Here is a 16,508-nt window from a genome sequence, read left to right as displayed (position 1 = left end):
AGAGGAAACGATGGCATCAAAACTACAGTGAAAGAACACAAAAGTATCTTTTAAAGACCTTCATTATTAGAGGTCCAGTAGATTTTAGATTAACAACTAGATTTATTTACAGCTTCTTTACAGAAAGATCTATTATTAAAAACTCTATAGAAATACAGTAGAATTGAACTGGCCTTGATTTATTGTACTAGTATGCACTCTGAGTACAGTATAGACACTGCAGCTGTGTGGCAGAATAGAAGCCCATTTCTGCCATAAAAAAAAAAAGCCACATATCACGATAATGAGAACATTTGCTCAAAATTATGAGACAATATCTCATTATTATGAGATACTAGTAAATGTATTGTACAACACTTTTAACAGTAGATATTGTCACAAAGCAGCTTCACAGAAAAATAAAGATTTTAAACATATGAAGTAATTTTATCCCTATTAAAAGTATTTATCCCTAATGATCAAACCTGAGCCAATGGTGGTAAGGAAAAACTTCCTCAGACAACATGAGGAAGAAACCTTGAGAGGAACCAGACTCAAAAGGGAACCCATCCACATCCGGGTGAAAACAGATAGCATGATTATAAATAACTTGCTACGATAAGTGTGTCCTATATGGTCACAAAGTATAACTGTGTAACCAGGAAATTCATTATAGTTTTAACATGAAGTCTATTTTGTTTAAGTTATCAACTGTTCATTGATGGAGACTTGAGTGAAAAACTGTTCATGACAATTGCAGTCCTAAAGTTATCATAGCAAAACTGTAAGTGTCCAGAGTCATTTTCTAAGTGTGTCTTTCAACTGTCCAGATGGGGCCATCCTCTACAGGTGCGATGTGATGAGACTCCAGTTAGAAGTAGGGCACCTGTCTGAAGATCAGGAGAGGCCAGCATCCCTCAAAGAGAGACAGAGAATAATCATGAGATACTTAGTCATGTTTCATTATTATAAGATGGCATGTACTAATTGAGATACTAAGTCATTATGATGAAACAGCTCCTCGTTATTATAAACGGGCTTCCATACACACATCTCGTCAGCTCCCGCGTGTGTCAAAATGGCTCCTGGACACGTGACCCAGTCGAGTGTTTGTAAACACGCGTCCAAAGCATGTGATCGCGATGACGGAAAAAGGCGGCGACGAATAGGAATCTGGGGGTGTGTGAAAGCGGGGCGGGGCTCCAATGTGGCGCTGTGGAAATTGTGATGCGCTCTCGGTCTCGGAACTGAAGGTGGTCAGAGGCGCTGAGCGGACCCGGGAAGTGCAGCAGAGTCCTCCAGCACGGGGATTCATGAGGTGAGTGAAGTGATGCTGGGATTAACCATATCCGCCCGAGTGCACATGCGGATAAAGTTAGACTCGTCCACTGTCCTACATGTCATGTGATGGTTTATACATTTATGAGTTTGAAGAAAAGGGATATTTAATGAGACGTGGTGTTATCCAGCGTTTACTGTTAAAGCTTTTGCCCTCTGTGTTGCCCCTGCAGTGTCACTTACCGCATCAGAGTCGGTGGGGTTCAGGACTCCGCTGGAGGTAACGGAATGGACGGGGGTCAGTAAGGGGCATCTTTGCTTTAGTTTGGGTTCTTCTTTCTTCTGGTTAGCGGGAAAAGGTGGGGTTTGCCTCTGCGACATAGGTGTGTGTGTCGCAGCTTTGATGGCGTGTTACGCAGCTCATATTTCCTCTTCTCCTCTCCTCACTGGACCTTTTTAAACATTCAGCTAAAATGCTTCCTTCATCAAATCAACTTAAGATAAATCCTTTTAAACACCTGATTTTCCCTTTTCTAATGCTGTATAATGCCATTTTATAAGGTTATATATAAATATAAATGCGTGTGTGGTTTATGTTTGTGTGTACTTATGTGACAAGTTGACATGTTTTATACAGCGCATGATGTTTATTCCACCCTGCAGTGTTGATATGAGACACACCGAGCTGTGAGAAGCTCTGCTCAGGCCGAAGTGTTGGCCAAAGTGCGCACCTTGTATTTCCGATGTAAACAAAGCTGAGCTGCTGTTTGGGGGGAGCGCCGCGAGGAGCCGCTGCCGTACGTCACCTCTGACACACATTGTGTGACGTCAGCTTTCATGTGATGAATTGAAAAGAACAAAACATCCCAGGATTATTATATGGCAGGAACGAGAGACTGATTCACTGAAATACGGAACAGTCAGGAACATTGAAAATACTGAATATTTATCTAAATCAAATCAAAGGAAGCTGTCGGGTTTATAAAGTAATAATTGGTCACATAAATAAACAAAAAAAGTCTCCTGTCTGTACTTGTCTGATATTTATAATGTGGAGAGGGAGGGGAAAATCCTACATCATCCTTCACTAATTTTTCTCTCTGTATTCATTCAGACTGTATATTCACTGTTCATGCCATACATATTGTTAAACTGTTACATTGTTTTAAGAGACTAAATAATTTGGTGTAAATATTTATCTATGAGAGAATATATTCTTTAAATGGATTGGGAGTGTACGCTCCGGGTTGAGACAGTTGACTGAAAAAGTTTGCATCCTTCCAGATTTATGAGTGAAAACTATTTCTCTATTGATTACCAATCCCATACTTCCCAACCCTGTGAGAATGAAAAGCGGTAGACCAGAGTGTGTGACGCAGTCGCACCCTTCTTGTGGGATCCAAATGCCATATTTGAAGAAAATTGATTGAGAAATTGGGCCGACATACTTCACAGAATGCTTCTCACCTCGATAGTTTGGTGCTGGATGATCCAATGACCAAGTCGCCTTGAACTCGCCATAGTGAATCTTTTTTCTTTGGAGTTTTCATTGGTTGTGATCACCAGAGCATGTTTGGTTTTTACAAATACTGGTGCGATTTGTTGTAACATGTGAGCTCGTTGCCACTTGGCTAGAACCATAACAAGAACCAGTGGAATGGCATGATAGAGTGATACAATTTAGATTCAACATCATTATTGTGCCATTCTGTTGGCTCTCTGCTGGGAGAGCATGCAGTCTTCCTGCATGTTCACCCAGCTTGACTTTCTGACACTATAGATTTATATCCCCTGTGCTGAAAACATCTGAAACGAGATCAGAAGAGCAAATCCAACAGTGTTCACTTATTTTGTAATGCGGTATTTTTTTAGAACTAAAATCAGTCGGTATTCACCTGGGGCAGCATGGTGGTGTAGCGGTTAGCACCGTCACCTCACAGCAAGAAGGTTCTGGGTTTGAACCCAGTGGCCGACGGGGCCCTTTCTGTGTGGAGCTTGCATGTTCTCCCCATGTCTGCGTGGGTTTCCCCCACAGTCCAAAAACATGCAGGTTAGGCTAATTGGTGGCTCTAAATTGACCGTAGATGTGAATGGTCGTTTGTCTATGTGTCAGCCCTGCAATGATCTGGCAACTTGTCCAGGGTGTACCACCCCTCTCGCCCATAGTCAGCTGGGATAGGCTCCTGCTCACCTGCGACCCTGCACAGGATAAGTGGTTATGGATGGTGTTCACCTGTCAAACTTGGTAGTCTACCATGTGAATCGGTAGAGTTGGCAAGTATGCAAACCTGAACAAGTCTATTCACATTGGGGCAATATCAGCTAAAAAAAGTTTTTGTATTTTGAAAATGAAAAGTTGTCCCCTTTTCTCCAGACCTGACTTGAAGGCAGTTTGTGACAGAGTTTTTACAGAAGAATGAGATGAGGGCAAATAGTACAGAAACTGTTAAACATTTGAACTTTTATTTGTTCAGGATTAAAATCTGAACGGGGCAGTGCAGTGGTTATCACTATCACCTGACAGCAACAAGGTTCTGGGTCTGAACCTCATGGCCGACTGCAGTCTTCCTGCATGTTCTCCTTGTACCTGTGTGGGTTTCCTCTGGTTTCATCCCAAATTCCAAAAACATGAGGAGTCAGTCAACTGGCTACTCTAAATCCCCCATAGGTGGGAATGGTTGTCTCTGTGTAGCCCTCTGATAGACTGGTGACCTGCTCAGAGTGAACCCCACCCCTCACCTTAAGTCAGCTGGGATTGACTCCAGCTCACCTGCAGCCCATGATGAATAAGTGGTATAGGTAATGGATAGGATAAAATCACAACTGATAATGAGAGAACATTTGCGAAACTAAATAAACTAACTTTTGTTGGTAAAAATCACATTTCTAACCATCTTCATGGAAATATTTGCTCTCTTCTGTCCTTCTTCCAGGTGTGTCCATGTTCACATTCTATGCTGTTATTGCATAACAGATCAGAATATGTATACTAATGTAAAGACCTCATCTGAGTTGGAACAAATCCACAAACCTGAAGTTTCATATTTCAAAGACAGCTATTATTTGTGTTTAGGAAAGTATCCATAGTGTTGAACATTGTTACCTGAGATAATGTTAGTACAGTACCACTTCTGAGGTAAATATTGAAAAGGTACGGGGGGGGGGAAGGTATGAAGAGAAGATGAAACATGAATGCAAAAATCTGTATTTCAAAAAAGGCTTATTATTGGAATATTACTGTGGTGAAAATGTCATAACATTTAGTAATTATTATGAGAGAGATGAAGGCACAAGGTTCACTCACATTTTATGAAAGCTTGTTGTTTCCTCTGTTCTGACATATTTCATGTTTTGCAGTTAATGAAGAGAGCTACCAGGCACGTGGGGTAAGTGTGCTTTTATAATCAACATTTTAGGGCTGAAATGATTCCTCAAATTAATAAGTACTTTAATTGCAACAACTCAAAAGTCGAAGCTTATTTTAAGGATACATATGTGATTGTATACAGCAGAGAGCACAGACGTTACTGCTGTACAAAGAGCTGATGCTGTCTAGTGGATTGAACATACAGTAAGGACAAAAACAATGATGAAACAACCATGGAAGCTAAAAGACGGACACTATCGGTAATTTGGAAGAATTTCAAAAGTTATTAAAAAATATACAGTGTGTATATTGCAAACTGGAGGTTGCGCACTGCTATGACACGTAAGCTTTGGCACTTCTGCAGAGAATGTCTGCACTCCTCAAACTGTAGGCCACCAACATGGTGACTAGCAAGAGAGCGAAATAAAACAGCAGAGTTTATCGAAAGTACAAAATAGAACAGCCAGTCAGCATTAAGAACATAAACTGGGTTCTGAATCATTATCCTGCTGGTTCAGAAGTGGAATTGTCTCCTCATGCTGGTGGATGTGTTGTACCTTGATCAACAACAAGAAAGTCTAAGAAATACGTTACTGTGAGATTTTTCGTTCCGTGATGATTGTATAATTTTTTATATGGTGTGATTGAAATGTAATCTGTTAATCAGTCTGACTTTGTGTGGCTTGAAATGGAGAATGAAAGTGCTCATGATGAGACCCGGGAGAGAAATCCTGAGCTCAATTCTTTTTATTTTGACAACACAGAGGCACTGTCTCGTACACAAACAGCCTGGTGTGCGTGCGCACACAGTAAGGTGACCAGATTTCTGAGAAGAAAACCAGGGACATTCAGTTTGGCGGTGAAAATATCATTAAAACATCTAATGTTCTCATCTTCGTAATAAAAAGGGGTACGTTTCTGGTTTTCATGTATTTTGATCATGCATTGCATAAAAAGTGGGATTTTCCTCACCGAGTACACTGTACAACTATTCTGCAACTGCTTTAGGTTAACATTAGACCATGAAAATCTCTGGTATGGATACATAGTTTAGATTTATGGACTCTTAAATTGTAGACTAGCTGAAATAGATGTTTTTGGACCCATGAAAATAGATTAATTTAATTACCATATGCCAGTAGTAATTGACAATGTATTTAAAAATATACAAAAACTTAAACCATTTACTTCAATTCAAGCAACAAGATATAGTAATTTATTATTGATACAAATGATTCCTGATATCCCATAGTCTAAATTGTAGCCATAGCTGAATTGACGACCAAGCCTAAATGAGTAGCCTTAAATCAAGATGTGTAGTCCTGTACACATCACAAATTATTTAAAAAAAAAAAAAAAAGGTACTGATACTTTGGTAACAGTACCATAAGTCTACAGCTTTACTTAGCCGGCTACTCTGTAGGATAACACACCAATTTGTGTGCAAGTTACCTTGTGCCGTTGAACAGTTACAATTTTCCCTCAGCTGGATTTCTGTTACAGTAAACACTACATCTAGCAATAACTTCAGCTGACTGACTGGTGCTGCACTGAGCTTTCTCCTGCTAGCATTGGCCGCAGTAGGCTATGGTTTGTTAGGTCATCCGCTACATCTCAATACAGTGTGACAAGCAATGCTAGACAGCATCACAAAACGTAGCTTGCACATTTAAAGGCTAAATATCAGACAACATCACTTCAGCCTGCAAGAAAAAACTATGGTTCACCTGTGCAGGAGCAGATGAAGCAATCTGTCAAAGCTGAATGAGTGACTTTTGCCGCTTTTCCACTACAAACGCGGCTGAGCCGTGCTGAGCGGGGCTGTTGGAGTTGCATTTCGACTACAACCGCGCTGAACCGTGCTGGCTGGAAGTGGGTGGACACATTGGGTGGAGTTAGCGAAAGTGGGTGGACGTCACGTGATGTCGTTAAGCAGCGCAAACAGTGACATCAGTGATCTTTTAAGCGGTAGTCTCACGACCCGAATAGTAAACAATAAACATGGAGGACATGGAGTTTAGGCAAAGATTCTAGTGCACTACAAAAGTTGTTCCTCAGCTCCACTGATCAAAATACTGGAAAGGCTATCACCAGAGGTGTTCCGGGGCAGATTCAGGAAAATGGGGGGGGTCAATCTAGTAAGGCCAGGGGTCTGTGCTGTTTAAATGCCCGGAGATGCATTTTGAGCTGTCAGAGACATGTTGTAAATGAAATCTCTTAAAGAAAACCATATAAAAAAAAATACATTTTAAAATTAGCAACTTTAAAAACCATTTTAGTCACTGAAAATGATATTCAGAGTTACAGGTACGTGTAGAACATAATTAGATTAGATAAAACTTTATTGATCTCTTTGGGAGGGTTCCCTCAGGGAAATTAAGATTCCAGCAGCATCATTACAGATAAACAGAGAAAAGAAAGAGAAATACTTCTAGATAAATTAAGTATTTACAAATATAAAAGAATAAGATATGAGGAAGGGGGGAGAAGTGGGGTTAGGGTGTGGGTGTGTGGAAGCAGGAAAGATATTGCACATTGTCCGGTATTGCTTATTGTTAGGCTAGGCTACTGCTTCTTCCCATCCTCTGTCCTCCTGTTACCCCTCCTCCCCCACAGAGAGGAGTTGTACAGTCTGATGGCGTGAGGGACAATGGAGTTTGAGTCTGTTCGTCCTGCACTTGGGAAGAAGCATTCTGTCACTGAACAGGCTCCTCTGGTTGCTGATGACGGTGTGCAGAGGGTGACTGGCATCGTCCATGATGTTCAATAGTTTGTCCATAGACCTCTTCTCTGCCACCGTCACCAGAGAGTCCAGCTTCATGCTGACCACAGAGCCGGCCCGCCTGATCAGTTTGTCCAGCCTGGATGTGCTGCCCCCCCCAGCACACCACAGTGTAAAACAGGACACTGGCGACCACAGACTGATAGAACATCCACAGGAGTTTCCTGCAGATGTTAAAGGACCACAGCCTCCTAAGGAAGTATAGCCTGCTCAGTCCCTTCCTGTATAAGTGATTGGTGTTACAAGTCCAGTCCAGCTTGCTGTCCAGCCATAGCCCGAGGTATTTGTAGGAATCCACAGCCTCGACCAGATTATAACTGATATGGTAATATTTATGAAAGTTGCATTGTCATAACACATTACCACATGACACTACAGTGTAGTACACTGACCACAAAACACCATGTTGTAATGCAGGCACTTACAGATTGCAGAATGTCAACAAAGCCAAGCCAAGGGACTGGAATCAGTGTTGGTAAACTAGCAAGGGTTAGGCAAGCAGCAAATAACATAAGAAAGACAAAGAGCAAAAATGTGGAGGAAACAGCAGAGGGTCAGAGACAAGACAAGGCTTGTTATGAACTGAACTAGCAGGACAGTACTTCACAATGGGGTGTTTTGTTAAGGGAGCTTAAATAGAGGAACAGGTGATTTAGGGAAATGAGAGCCACCTGAGATTCAGTAGGCTGGAGACAGAGGGTGCTGTGTTTTGGGAGCTGTAGTCCTGAGTGTCCATGTTTTGTAGTTCATTCTTTCTCAGCAGGTTTACTGACACACCTTATATCAGTAAATTATTACTATTTTAGCATCTGCAGTCCGAGCTCCTGCTCAGGGCATTCAACGTACATATAAGACAGTGAATATACCCAGGTAAACTGGGTGTTATGTAAGTAAGTGGCCACTTAAGACAGATCTTAATACCGAGATGATAACTATAAACAAAGACTGCAAAAATTGCATGTCTATAATGCAAAGGGATACAGGACACTTCGTCCAGCGACCATTTCATCCAATGCCATTTTGTCCAATAGTTAAGACATTTCTTCAAAAGCCTTTTTCATATGCACTATCAATTATTTTATATTTCAGGTATTTGTTTGTTCGAAAAAAGGAGGAATTCTCAATGGAATTTGACTGAAGCAAAACACATTTTTGTAGTGTGTAGTTTAACCACTCGCCAAACGTGATGGCGAGTAAAGATTGCCTCAGACTCGCCTTTCTCAGCGAGTGTGTTCAAAAGAAAGAAAACACAACTTTATTCATAACACACTTGTGAAATTCCTCTCTGCATTTAACCCATCTGAAGCAGTGACGCACACACATACCCAGAGCAGTGGGCAGCCATGCTAACAGCGCCTGGGGAGCAGTTGGGAGTTAGGTGCCTTGTTCAAGGGCACCTCAGCCCAAAGCCGTCCCATATTAATCTAACCGCATGTCTTTGGACTGTGGGGGAAACCAGAGGACCTGGAGGAAATCCATGCAGACATGGGGAGAATATGCAAACTCCACACAAAAAGGCCCCCGCCGGCCACTGGGCTCGAACCCAGAACCTTCTTGCTGTGAGGCGACCGTGCTAACCACTTACATCACCGTGCCACCCCAACAATGGGTTCCAACCTAGTATTCATGTAAAATCCAAGAAAAATTCGACAAACTCTTTCCTCATGCAGGACTGTCGGGCGTGCTCTAGACTGCGCGTGATGCTAACAGCGCCTGGGGAGCAGTTGGGAGTTAGGTGCCTTGTTTAAGGGCACCTCAGCCCAAAGCCGTCCCATATTAATCTAACCGCATGTCTTTGGACTGTGGGGGAAACCAGAGGACCTGGAGGAAACCCACGCAGACACGGGGAGAACATGCAGACTCCACACAAAAAGGCCCCTGCCGGCCACTGGGCTCGAACCCAGAACCTTCTTGCTGTGAGGCGACCGTGCTAACCACTTACACCACCGTGCCACCCCTAACAATGGGTTCCAACCTAGTATTCATGTAAAATCCAAGAAAAATTTGACAAAACTCTTTCCTTGTGCAGGACTGTCGGGAGCGCTCTAGACTGCGCGTGCCTTATTAAGACTGGATATACTAGTGCATCTCAAAAAATTAGAATACCATGAAAAAGTTCCTTTTTTTTCATAATTTAATTCAAAAAGGTTAACTTTCATATATTCTATATTCATTACATGTAAAATGAAATATTTAAAGCCTTTTTTTGTTTTAATTTTGATGATTATGGCTTATAGCTCATGAAAATCAGAAATCCAGTATCTCAAATTATTAGAATATTCCCTAAGATCAATCAAAAAAAGGATTTACAATACAGAAATGTCCAACTTCTGAAAAGTATATTCATTTATACACTCAATACCTGGTTGGGGCTCCGTTACCATGAATTACTGTATCAATGCGGTGTGGCATGGAGGTGATCAGTCTGTGGCACTGCTGAGGTGCCCAGGTTGCTTTGATAGTGGCCTTCAGCGTATCTGTATTTTTGGGTCGGGTGTTTCTCATCTTCCTCTTGACAATACCCCATAGATTCTCTATGGGGTTCAGGTCAGGCAAGTTGGCTGGCCAATCAAACACAGTAATATCATGGTCAGCAAACCATTTGGTAGTAGTTTTGGCACTGTGGGTAGGTGCTAAGTCCTGCTGGAAAAGGAAATCAGCATCTCCAAAAAGCTCGTCAGCAGATGGAAGCATGAAGTGCTCTAAAATCTCCTGGTAGATGGCTGTGTTGACTTTGGACTTGATAAAATACAGTGGACCAACACCAGCAGATGACATGGCACCCCAAATCATCACAGACTGTGGAAACTTCACACTGGGCTTCAAACACCTTGGATTCTGTGCCTCTCCACTCTTCCTCCAGACTCTAGGACCGTGATTTCCAAATTAAATGCAAAATGTACTTTCATCTGAAAAGAGGACTTTGGACCACTGAGCAACAGTCCATTTCTTTCTCTCCTTAGCCCAGATAAGACACTTCTGACATTGTCTCTGGCTCAGGAGTAGCTTGATATTAGGAATGCAAAAGTTGTATCCCCTTTCTTGAAGATGTCTGTTCGTGATGGGTCTTGATACACTGACACCAGCCTCAGTCCACTCCTTGTGAAGCTCTCCCAAGTTCTTGAATCGACTTTTCTTGACAATCCTCTCAAGACTGCGGCCATCCCTGTTGCTTGTGCACCTTTTCCAGCCACCCTTTTCAGCAATGACCTTTTGTGGCTTACCCTCCTTGTGGAGGGCATCAGTGATCATCTTCTGGACAACAGTCAAGTCAGCAGTCTTCCCCATGATTGTGGTTGTGTGTACTGAACTAGACCGAGAGATACACTGTGTTCATACTGTTTTACTCAAACTCGAAATGAAATATTCTAATATTTTGAGATGGTTTTTTTTTTAATGTTTTTGTACTGTATGCCATACTGATTAAAATTAAAATAGAAAAATGCTTGAAACATTTTAGTTTATGTGTAATGAGTCTATAATATATAACATTTTCACTTTCTTCAATAACTGATGGAAAATATTGAATTTTTTCACAATATTCTAATTTTTTGAGATGCACTAGTATATGATGAATTAAGCAGCTTCACTGGACTCAAAGCTCGGAGAGCAGCCTGTAATGGTAAGGGTCGCTTGTTTGCTTTACAAAAATGTTTTCCGCTTAGGTCAAATTCTATTGAGAATTCTTTAGGATTGGTTTAAAATTGTACAGCAATTTGTCGCACGTATTGTCACCTCACTATCATTAGGCATATGTTTCCATTTATTATGGGGGGATGCAGTCATAAATCTGCTTAATGCACTACCTTAAATGAAAAAAATACTATTTAAATAAAACATTTATTGAAACATTTTACTGATTAAGGCTGTGTTGGCTTTATTAAGACTGGCCATATGATGAATTAAACGGCTTCACTGGACTCAAAGCTCGGAGAGCAGCCTGTAATGGTAAGGGTCTACTTGTGTAAGACCCCTTACACCGCTCTTTTGTATTGAAGCGCTCGTACTACGGCACTCGTTTGCTTTACAAAAATTGTTTATTTCCATTTATTACGGGGAGATGCAGTCATAAACCTGCATAATGCACTCCCTTCAATGAATTATGGTTTGTTTATATATCAGTCTTGTCGCACATATTGTCACCACATATAAAATAATTGATGGTGCGTATGAAAAAGGCTTTGGACGAAATGTCTCAACTATTGGACGAAATGGTTATTGGACAAAGTGTCCTGATCCCATACAAAGTCAGTAAGTGCAGTCTGAGCTCTTGAGTCTAATAGACTGATCTAAATCTACAATGATTATGTGAGTTGCATGTGAACAAGTCCTATAATAAGTCTTAGTTCCCAAAACTCGGGATTTCAAGCAGATTCAAATGCCGGGTGTGGGCCCCTCCCTTAAATCCGCGTCAGTGTTCTAGAATATCTCTGCTATCGGCCTGAGCTCATCTTAAAATGATCCACAATACAATACGCGAGGTGTCTGCTGAAATCTGGTAGATGTTTCAGTCTGTTTGTTCCCCCCCCCCGAGTCTGTTGCTCATGGTTAAACGGGGACATTTCTGGGGACAGCTCCAGCCCCCCGGGCCACCAAAAATGGGGACTGTCCCCGGAAAATGGGGACGTCTGGTCACCCTAACATACAGAAGCATAATGTAAGGTGGTGTAAGTAGCATTTAGAGCATAAAATGCACCAATCTCAACCTAAGGCTTATTATTATGTGTTATTTGTTTCAGCATGTCTGGGGTAAAATAATTTTGAACCGAAACGAAAATGTAAAAGGAAACATTGTCGTTTGTGCACTGTTGTATTGTTTACCTTGTAAAAAAAATTTATTCAATTACTCAATTCAAACAGATAATTGATAGAATCCTGGATTACTGATGTGACTGAAGGTTGCTGTACAACACAGCAATTTTATCATGCTAAGCTGCAGTTAATCTTTACGATATAAAGGGTTCCCTTTTTTTGTCTCCAATTGAATCATTTTAGTATTTTTAAGCCTAATAATCTAACTCTCACACAATTTTGAGTTTTGATTGTTGAATTGTAAATGTTGATTAAGAACGTAAGGCGACTTATTTTAGATTTTTCGGATCACGGATCCGCCGACGGCAGTTAAATACTACCGCTAGAAAAATAAAAAGTCTGTGCGTATTTTTATTTTAACCGCCAAAACGTACAAAAAGAAATGTGAAAAAGTCATATTTTTCTTGGAACAGCACTGTATCCCTGGTACTAGGTCATATATCTTTAAGTAAAAAGTATTAGAATCGCAAATACAAACGACAATGTGTGTTGTATATATCCACTTCAGCCGAGTCCGAAAACAAAACTATTTACGACACTGAGTATTCACTTGAGTGTTTTTATGGTATTTATGACCGCTTTACGACAGTGTCAACCTCATGCTGACCATGGCTGACAGCATGGATTCTGAGCCATCACCTCAACTGTACGTAAGCATAAAGTGTGGTAAAGAAAAGTCTTTTCACTGTCTCACTAACCAAAACGTGGGCGATTTCGTCTCTCAAGCGTTGAAAGTAAACAATGAAAAGATCAAAACGATCTTTTGTTCTCAGAAAGAAGGTGGTGATGTAACGAGCGCGATGCCGAATATGCCTGCCATAACGTTAGTTTGCAATTTTGGCTGCAAGTATCTGACTGTGGAATTAGAAGAGGATGGTGCCACAGAGAGTCCTATCGAATCAAGTAGCACGAACGTATCAGCCTTCAATGTGCGTATGTATGTATGTATGTATGTATGTATGTATGTATGTAAAGTGTGTCTCTTGAATTTAAATTATTTTATCATCCTAATCTGACATTGAAATTTTGCCATGCAAAAAAAAAAAAAATTGGACAAGGACACTTCATTTTTATTTTGACCGACATCATCAAAAATATGTTGAGAAAATCCGTGAACCTAAAGATAAAAAATGGGTGGCCTAATGTTCCATGTTTGTGAATGGCCGAGACACAGAGAGTTCACGTGCGTCATTGTGGGCCTGGGTTTTTAGTAAGGAAAGCAGCAAAGAACTGCCTTTCTTTCACCAGGCCCTGAGGTTCCTCTATTGCTGATGAATTGAACTGCAGGAAGTGGAACTCACAGGAGAAATGACACAGCTAAAATTAACCAGCCTGTCACCTCCTGCTGAATGACAGAGTATAGAAATAGCAGAAACAAAGGACCTGGGTTAACATACCTCATTAGCTACCATGAGCTGCACCAAAACAACCCAGCAGAGAGATGGGAATGGCCCACAGGAAAGAGGAAATAACATGCATGTAATGAGTGTTTTATTGACAAGGCACTCAATAGAGGAAATAATGGTCCATGTTGACCCCGTCATTATAGACGTGTGTGATTTCAGAAGGAGGGTAAATTTCCTGTTTGAATTAAAGCTCCCTGAAGGAAGCCTCCATTGTGTGAAACAAACAGTTTCATGTCTGTATGATCTGAGGTGGAAGGAAATGAGACGGGCTTGGCTCTTCATTCGGGTGTCTATCGTATCAATGATTCCTCTGTGCAGAACAGCCCTAAGAGTTACAACATTTTTCATTAACTCTCATAAAGTAATTATAAACTTGTGCCAGTGCTTCAATTCTAACCCTCTATTCTGTTTGTCTGTTTATCTGCTGCTTCTCATGAGCAAATCAGAAATGTCTCCTCAATACTGCATCTGTTGCAAGTTCACTATGGCAATTAATCTCATGTCCTGTTACAGTGTTAAGCGTGTCCAAGCATGTTTTCAGCATAACCCATATCATTGTTTCGGCTTTTCTCGAATTCATGCCATGTGACATGCTTTTTGGGATTCGGTATTGTGAAATGTTAGGTGTTCATATAGTCTGGTGTTTTCCATTCGTTCATCTTTGTCTTGTGTCTGTAAGCATAAAAAATTTTTATTTCTCCGTGGAAATCCCGCCCCCACTCCCCCCTCCCTTTTTTTTTTTTAAAAGAAATATTCTTAACTTGACAGAGAAAAGACGCTCATGCAATCCTTTCTGGCCTTTTTCATATTCATGCACCAATCAAGGCTTTGGTGAATTTTATTTATTTATTTTTATTTATTTTTTTTAAATCTTCTGAAAATATTACTAGAGCACTTTTATGAAATGGTTACTGGGCCCAGTATTATAATGTGCTTGTTCATTGTTCACACATTCACTAGGAAAATGATCCCTTTGAATAACAGTTTGTTCACAGTAGATCATCTTCCATAGTTTCCAAAATCTTTAAACTGAAAAATCAGTATTTCAGAGCCTTTTTTTGTAGTGATAAGGACACTAGAATGATAGTTTGATGATAGATATTTGAGAGATTCTTGTTTTAATTTTATAGGTTGCCACTTTTGGAAAACCAGTCGTACCTGTGATCGTCCAATTAAATTTTCTTGAGAAGGTACTGTACATGTCCTGCCCCAGGGATGAGTCTTACTGTATAATTCCAGTCTGTTAGCAGCAAACATGTTTCGTCTGTGTGTTTTTCTGCTGTCTTGGTGTCTTCCTACACACTCGCCCTTTTTCTAGCCGCGCCTTTATGGAGAATAGGAGTTTCAAAGAAAGCAGAATTAGGCACTTTTCGAGAACTTGGGGCTGTTCACTTGCTGTCTCAGACTGATCGAGAACGCAGTTCTGTGTGGTCTTCTCCATCAGTCAGAGTCAGTAATATCAAGTAGTGAGTGTATTATTTTAAATGAATTAAAAGCCCAGTATTGAAATGCACCAGATGCCTTCTGTTAATGACCCTGTGATCACCATCGGCGCTGCTGATGTTTGACCTCGACTCGTGTGTGTGTGTGTGTGTGTGTGAGGCATAACTCCAAAACTACATGGAATATCATCATCCTCACTAAAGTCGACAGGTGTAAAGGTGGCAGTGGAAATCCTCCATTCATTAGGGATAGGGATACATTTATTAGTTCATATGTTTATTTATTTTTCTGTAACACTGCTTTGCGATAATGTCTGTTGTTAAAAGCATGATACAAATAAATTGACTTGACTTAAGCTATTTGCTGTTGCATAATTAATTAGAAGAATATTCCACCTTTAACTTGGCTTCTTCTGGATCTTAAAGTTTCAATGTAGAAAACATTTAATAAATCTAGACTCATTAACTATCAAACAGCACTTTTTTTTTCTAAGATTGTAGTGTAACAGACTAGTTTAATCTTATTTCATCAGTCTCTTGTTGGCATCAGATAAATAAATCACAACAGAGGTGAGTCGTACAGCAGACAGGGTTTTGATGTTCTCTGCTCTGAGATACAGAGCTCTAGCTCCTGCTTCAGCACACTTGTGAAAATACTTCCTGTATCACGGGCAGAAGTTATTTCTCATTTCACTGATGTGACACTGTGCTAATGAGCACCTGGAGTGCTACTTGCAGTGCTTGAGCACTAGGCTTATTGGTGTGTGATCTTCCTGCTGCTTGCCATACTTGCTGACCTGCTCCTGCTAGCCCCACCTCTTCCCTGAGCATAATCTTGCACAGTGTTTCTCAACCACTGGGCCACGGCCCATTAGTGGGCTGTAAAGCACTCTTTGGTGGGCTGCGATTTTTTTTTTTTCTTTTCCCCAAGTTGAAGCTAATTTTTACTCGTAGTAGGGTATAATTGCTGGGTTGCATCCAATCTCACATCCACCTCATTAAGCTATGGTCACAGTACAGCTCGCGATGCTTTGCGATGGGTTATTGATGAAAATGAGGCATTTTGGCAGCGATGCATGACGATATACATGTGAGCTAAAAGTTGTGGTCACACAGCACGTGAACACTTGACTCATGCCTTCGCGCGCTTGAGTCTGGCGCAGCTTGAGTGGCCACGCCCACTCACGGAGCGCGTTGTGCGCATTCTTGGGACCCGGTCTTTATGGGAAACACCTGATATTGATTTGAGTGCAATCAGAACATGCAGATACGGACACTTTTTTTTTTTTTTTCTCACAGAGGCTTTGCGAAGTATTATCATTATCACAGTCACGTTTGTTTCTAGCCATGTTTAGAATACTGTTTAAATACTCTGCTTTATGATTCTGCTTTCTGTTTTGCTTTTGTTTTTGTAAATATCACACCTGCTAATAAATACTCTT

General features: G+C 40.8%; 1 protein-coding gene across 10 annotated transcripts in view; it reads left to right on the top strand.

Annotated features, from left to right (window-relative positions):
- Positions 1-1,181: 1,181 nt before the first annotated feature.
- LOC132896481 (uncharacterized) overlaps positions 1,182-16,508 on the top strand; it is a 54,605-nt gene continuing 39,278 nt past the window's right edge. For 5 of the 10 annotated variants that reach the window (XM_060937337.1, XM_060937335.1, XM_060937333.1 and 2 more), the window contains exons 1-3: positions 1,182-1,297; positions 1,491-1,555; positions 4,615-4,643. In XM_060937337.1, coding sequence (XP_060793320.1) covers positions 1,185-1,297; positions 1,491-1,555; positions 4,615-4,643 — 207 coding nt within the window. In that variant the 5' untranslated portion in view covers positions 1,182-1,184. Of the gene's footprint in view, positions 1,298-1,490; positions 1,556-4,614; positions 4,644-4,766; positions 9,509-16,508 lie in introns of those variants that run through there. The other 5 variants (XM_060937340.1, XM_060937334.1, XM_060937339.1 and 2 more) reach the window with 3 other exon arrangements.

Source organism: Neoarius graeffei, chromosome 13, assembly GCF_027579695.1.
Source record: "Neoarius graeffei isolate fNeoGra1 chromosome 13, fNeoGra1.pri, whole genome shotgun sequence".
In the NCBI taxonomy this organism is placed as follows: domain Eukaryota; kingdom Metazoa; phylum Chordata; class Actinopteri; order Siluriformes; family Ariidae; genus Neoarius; species Neoarius graeffei.
This window is presented reverse-complemented; position numbering and strand designations above follow the sequence as displayed.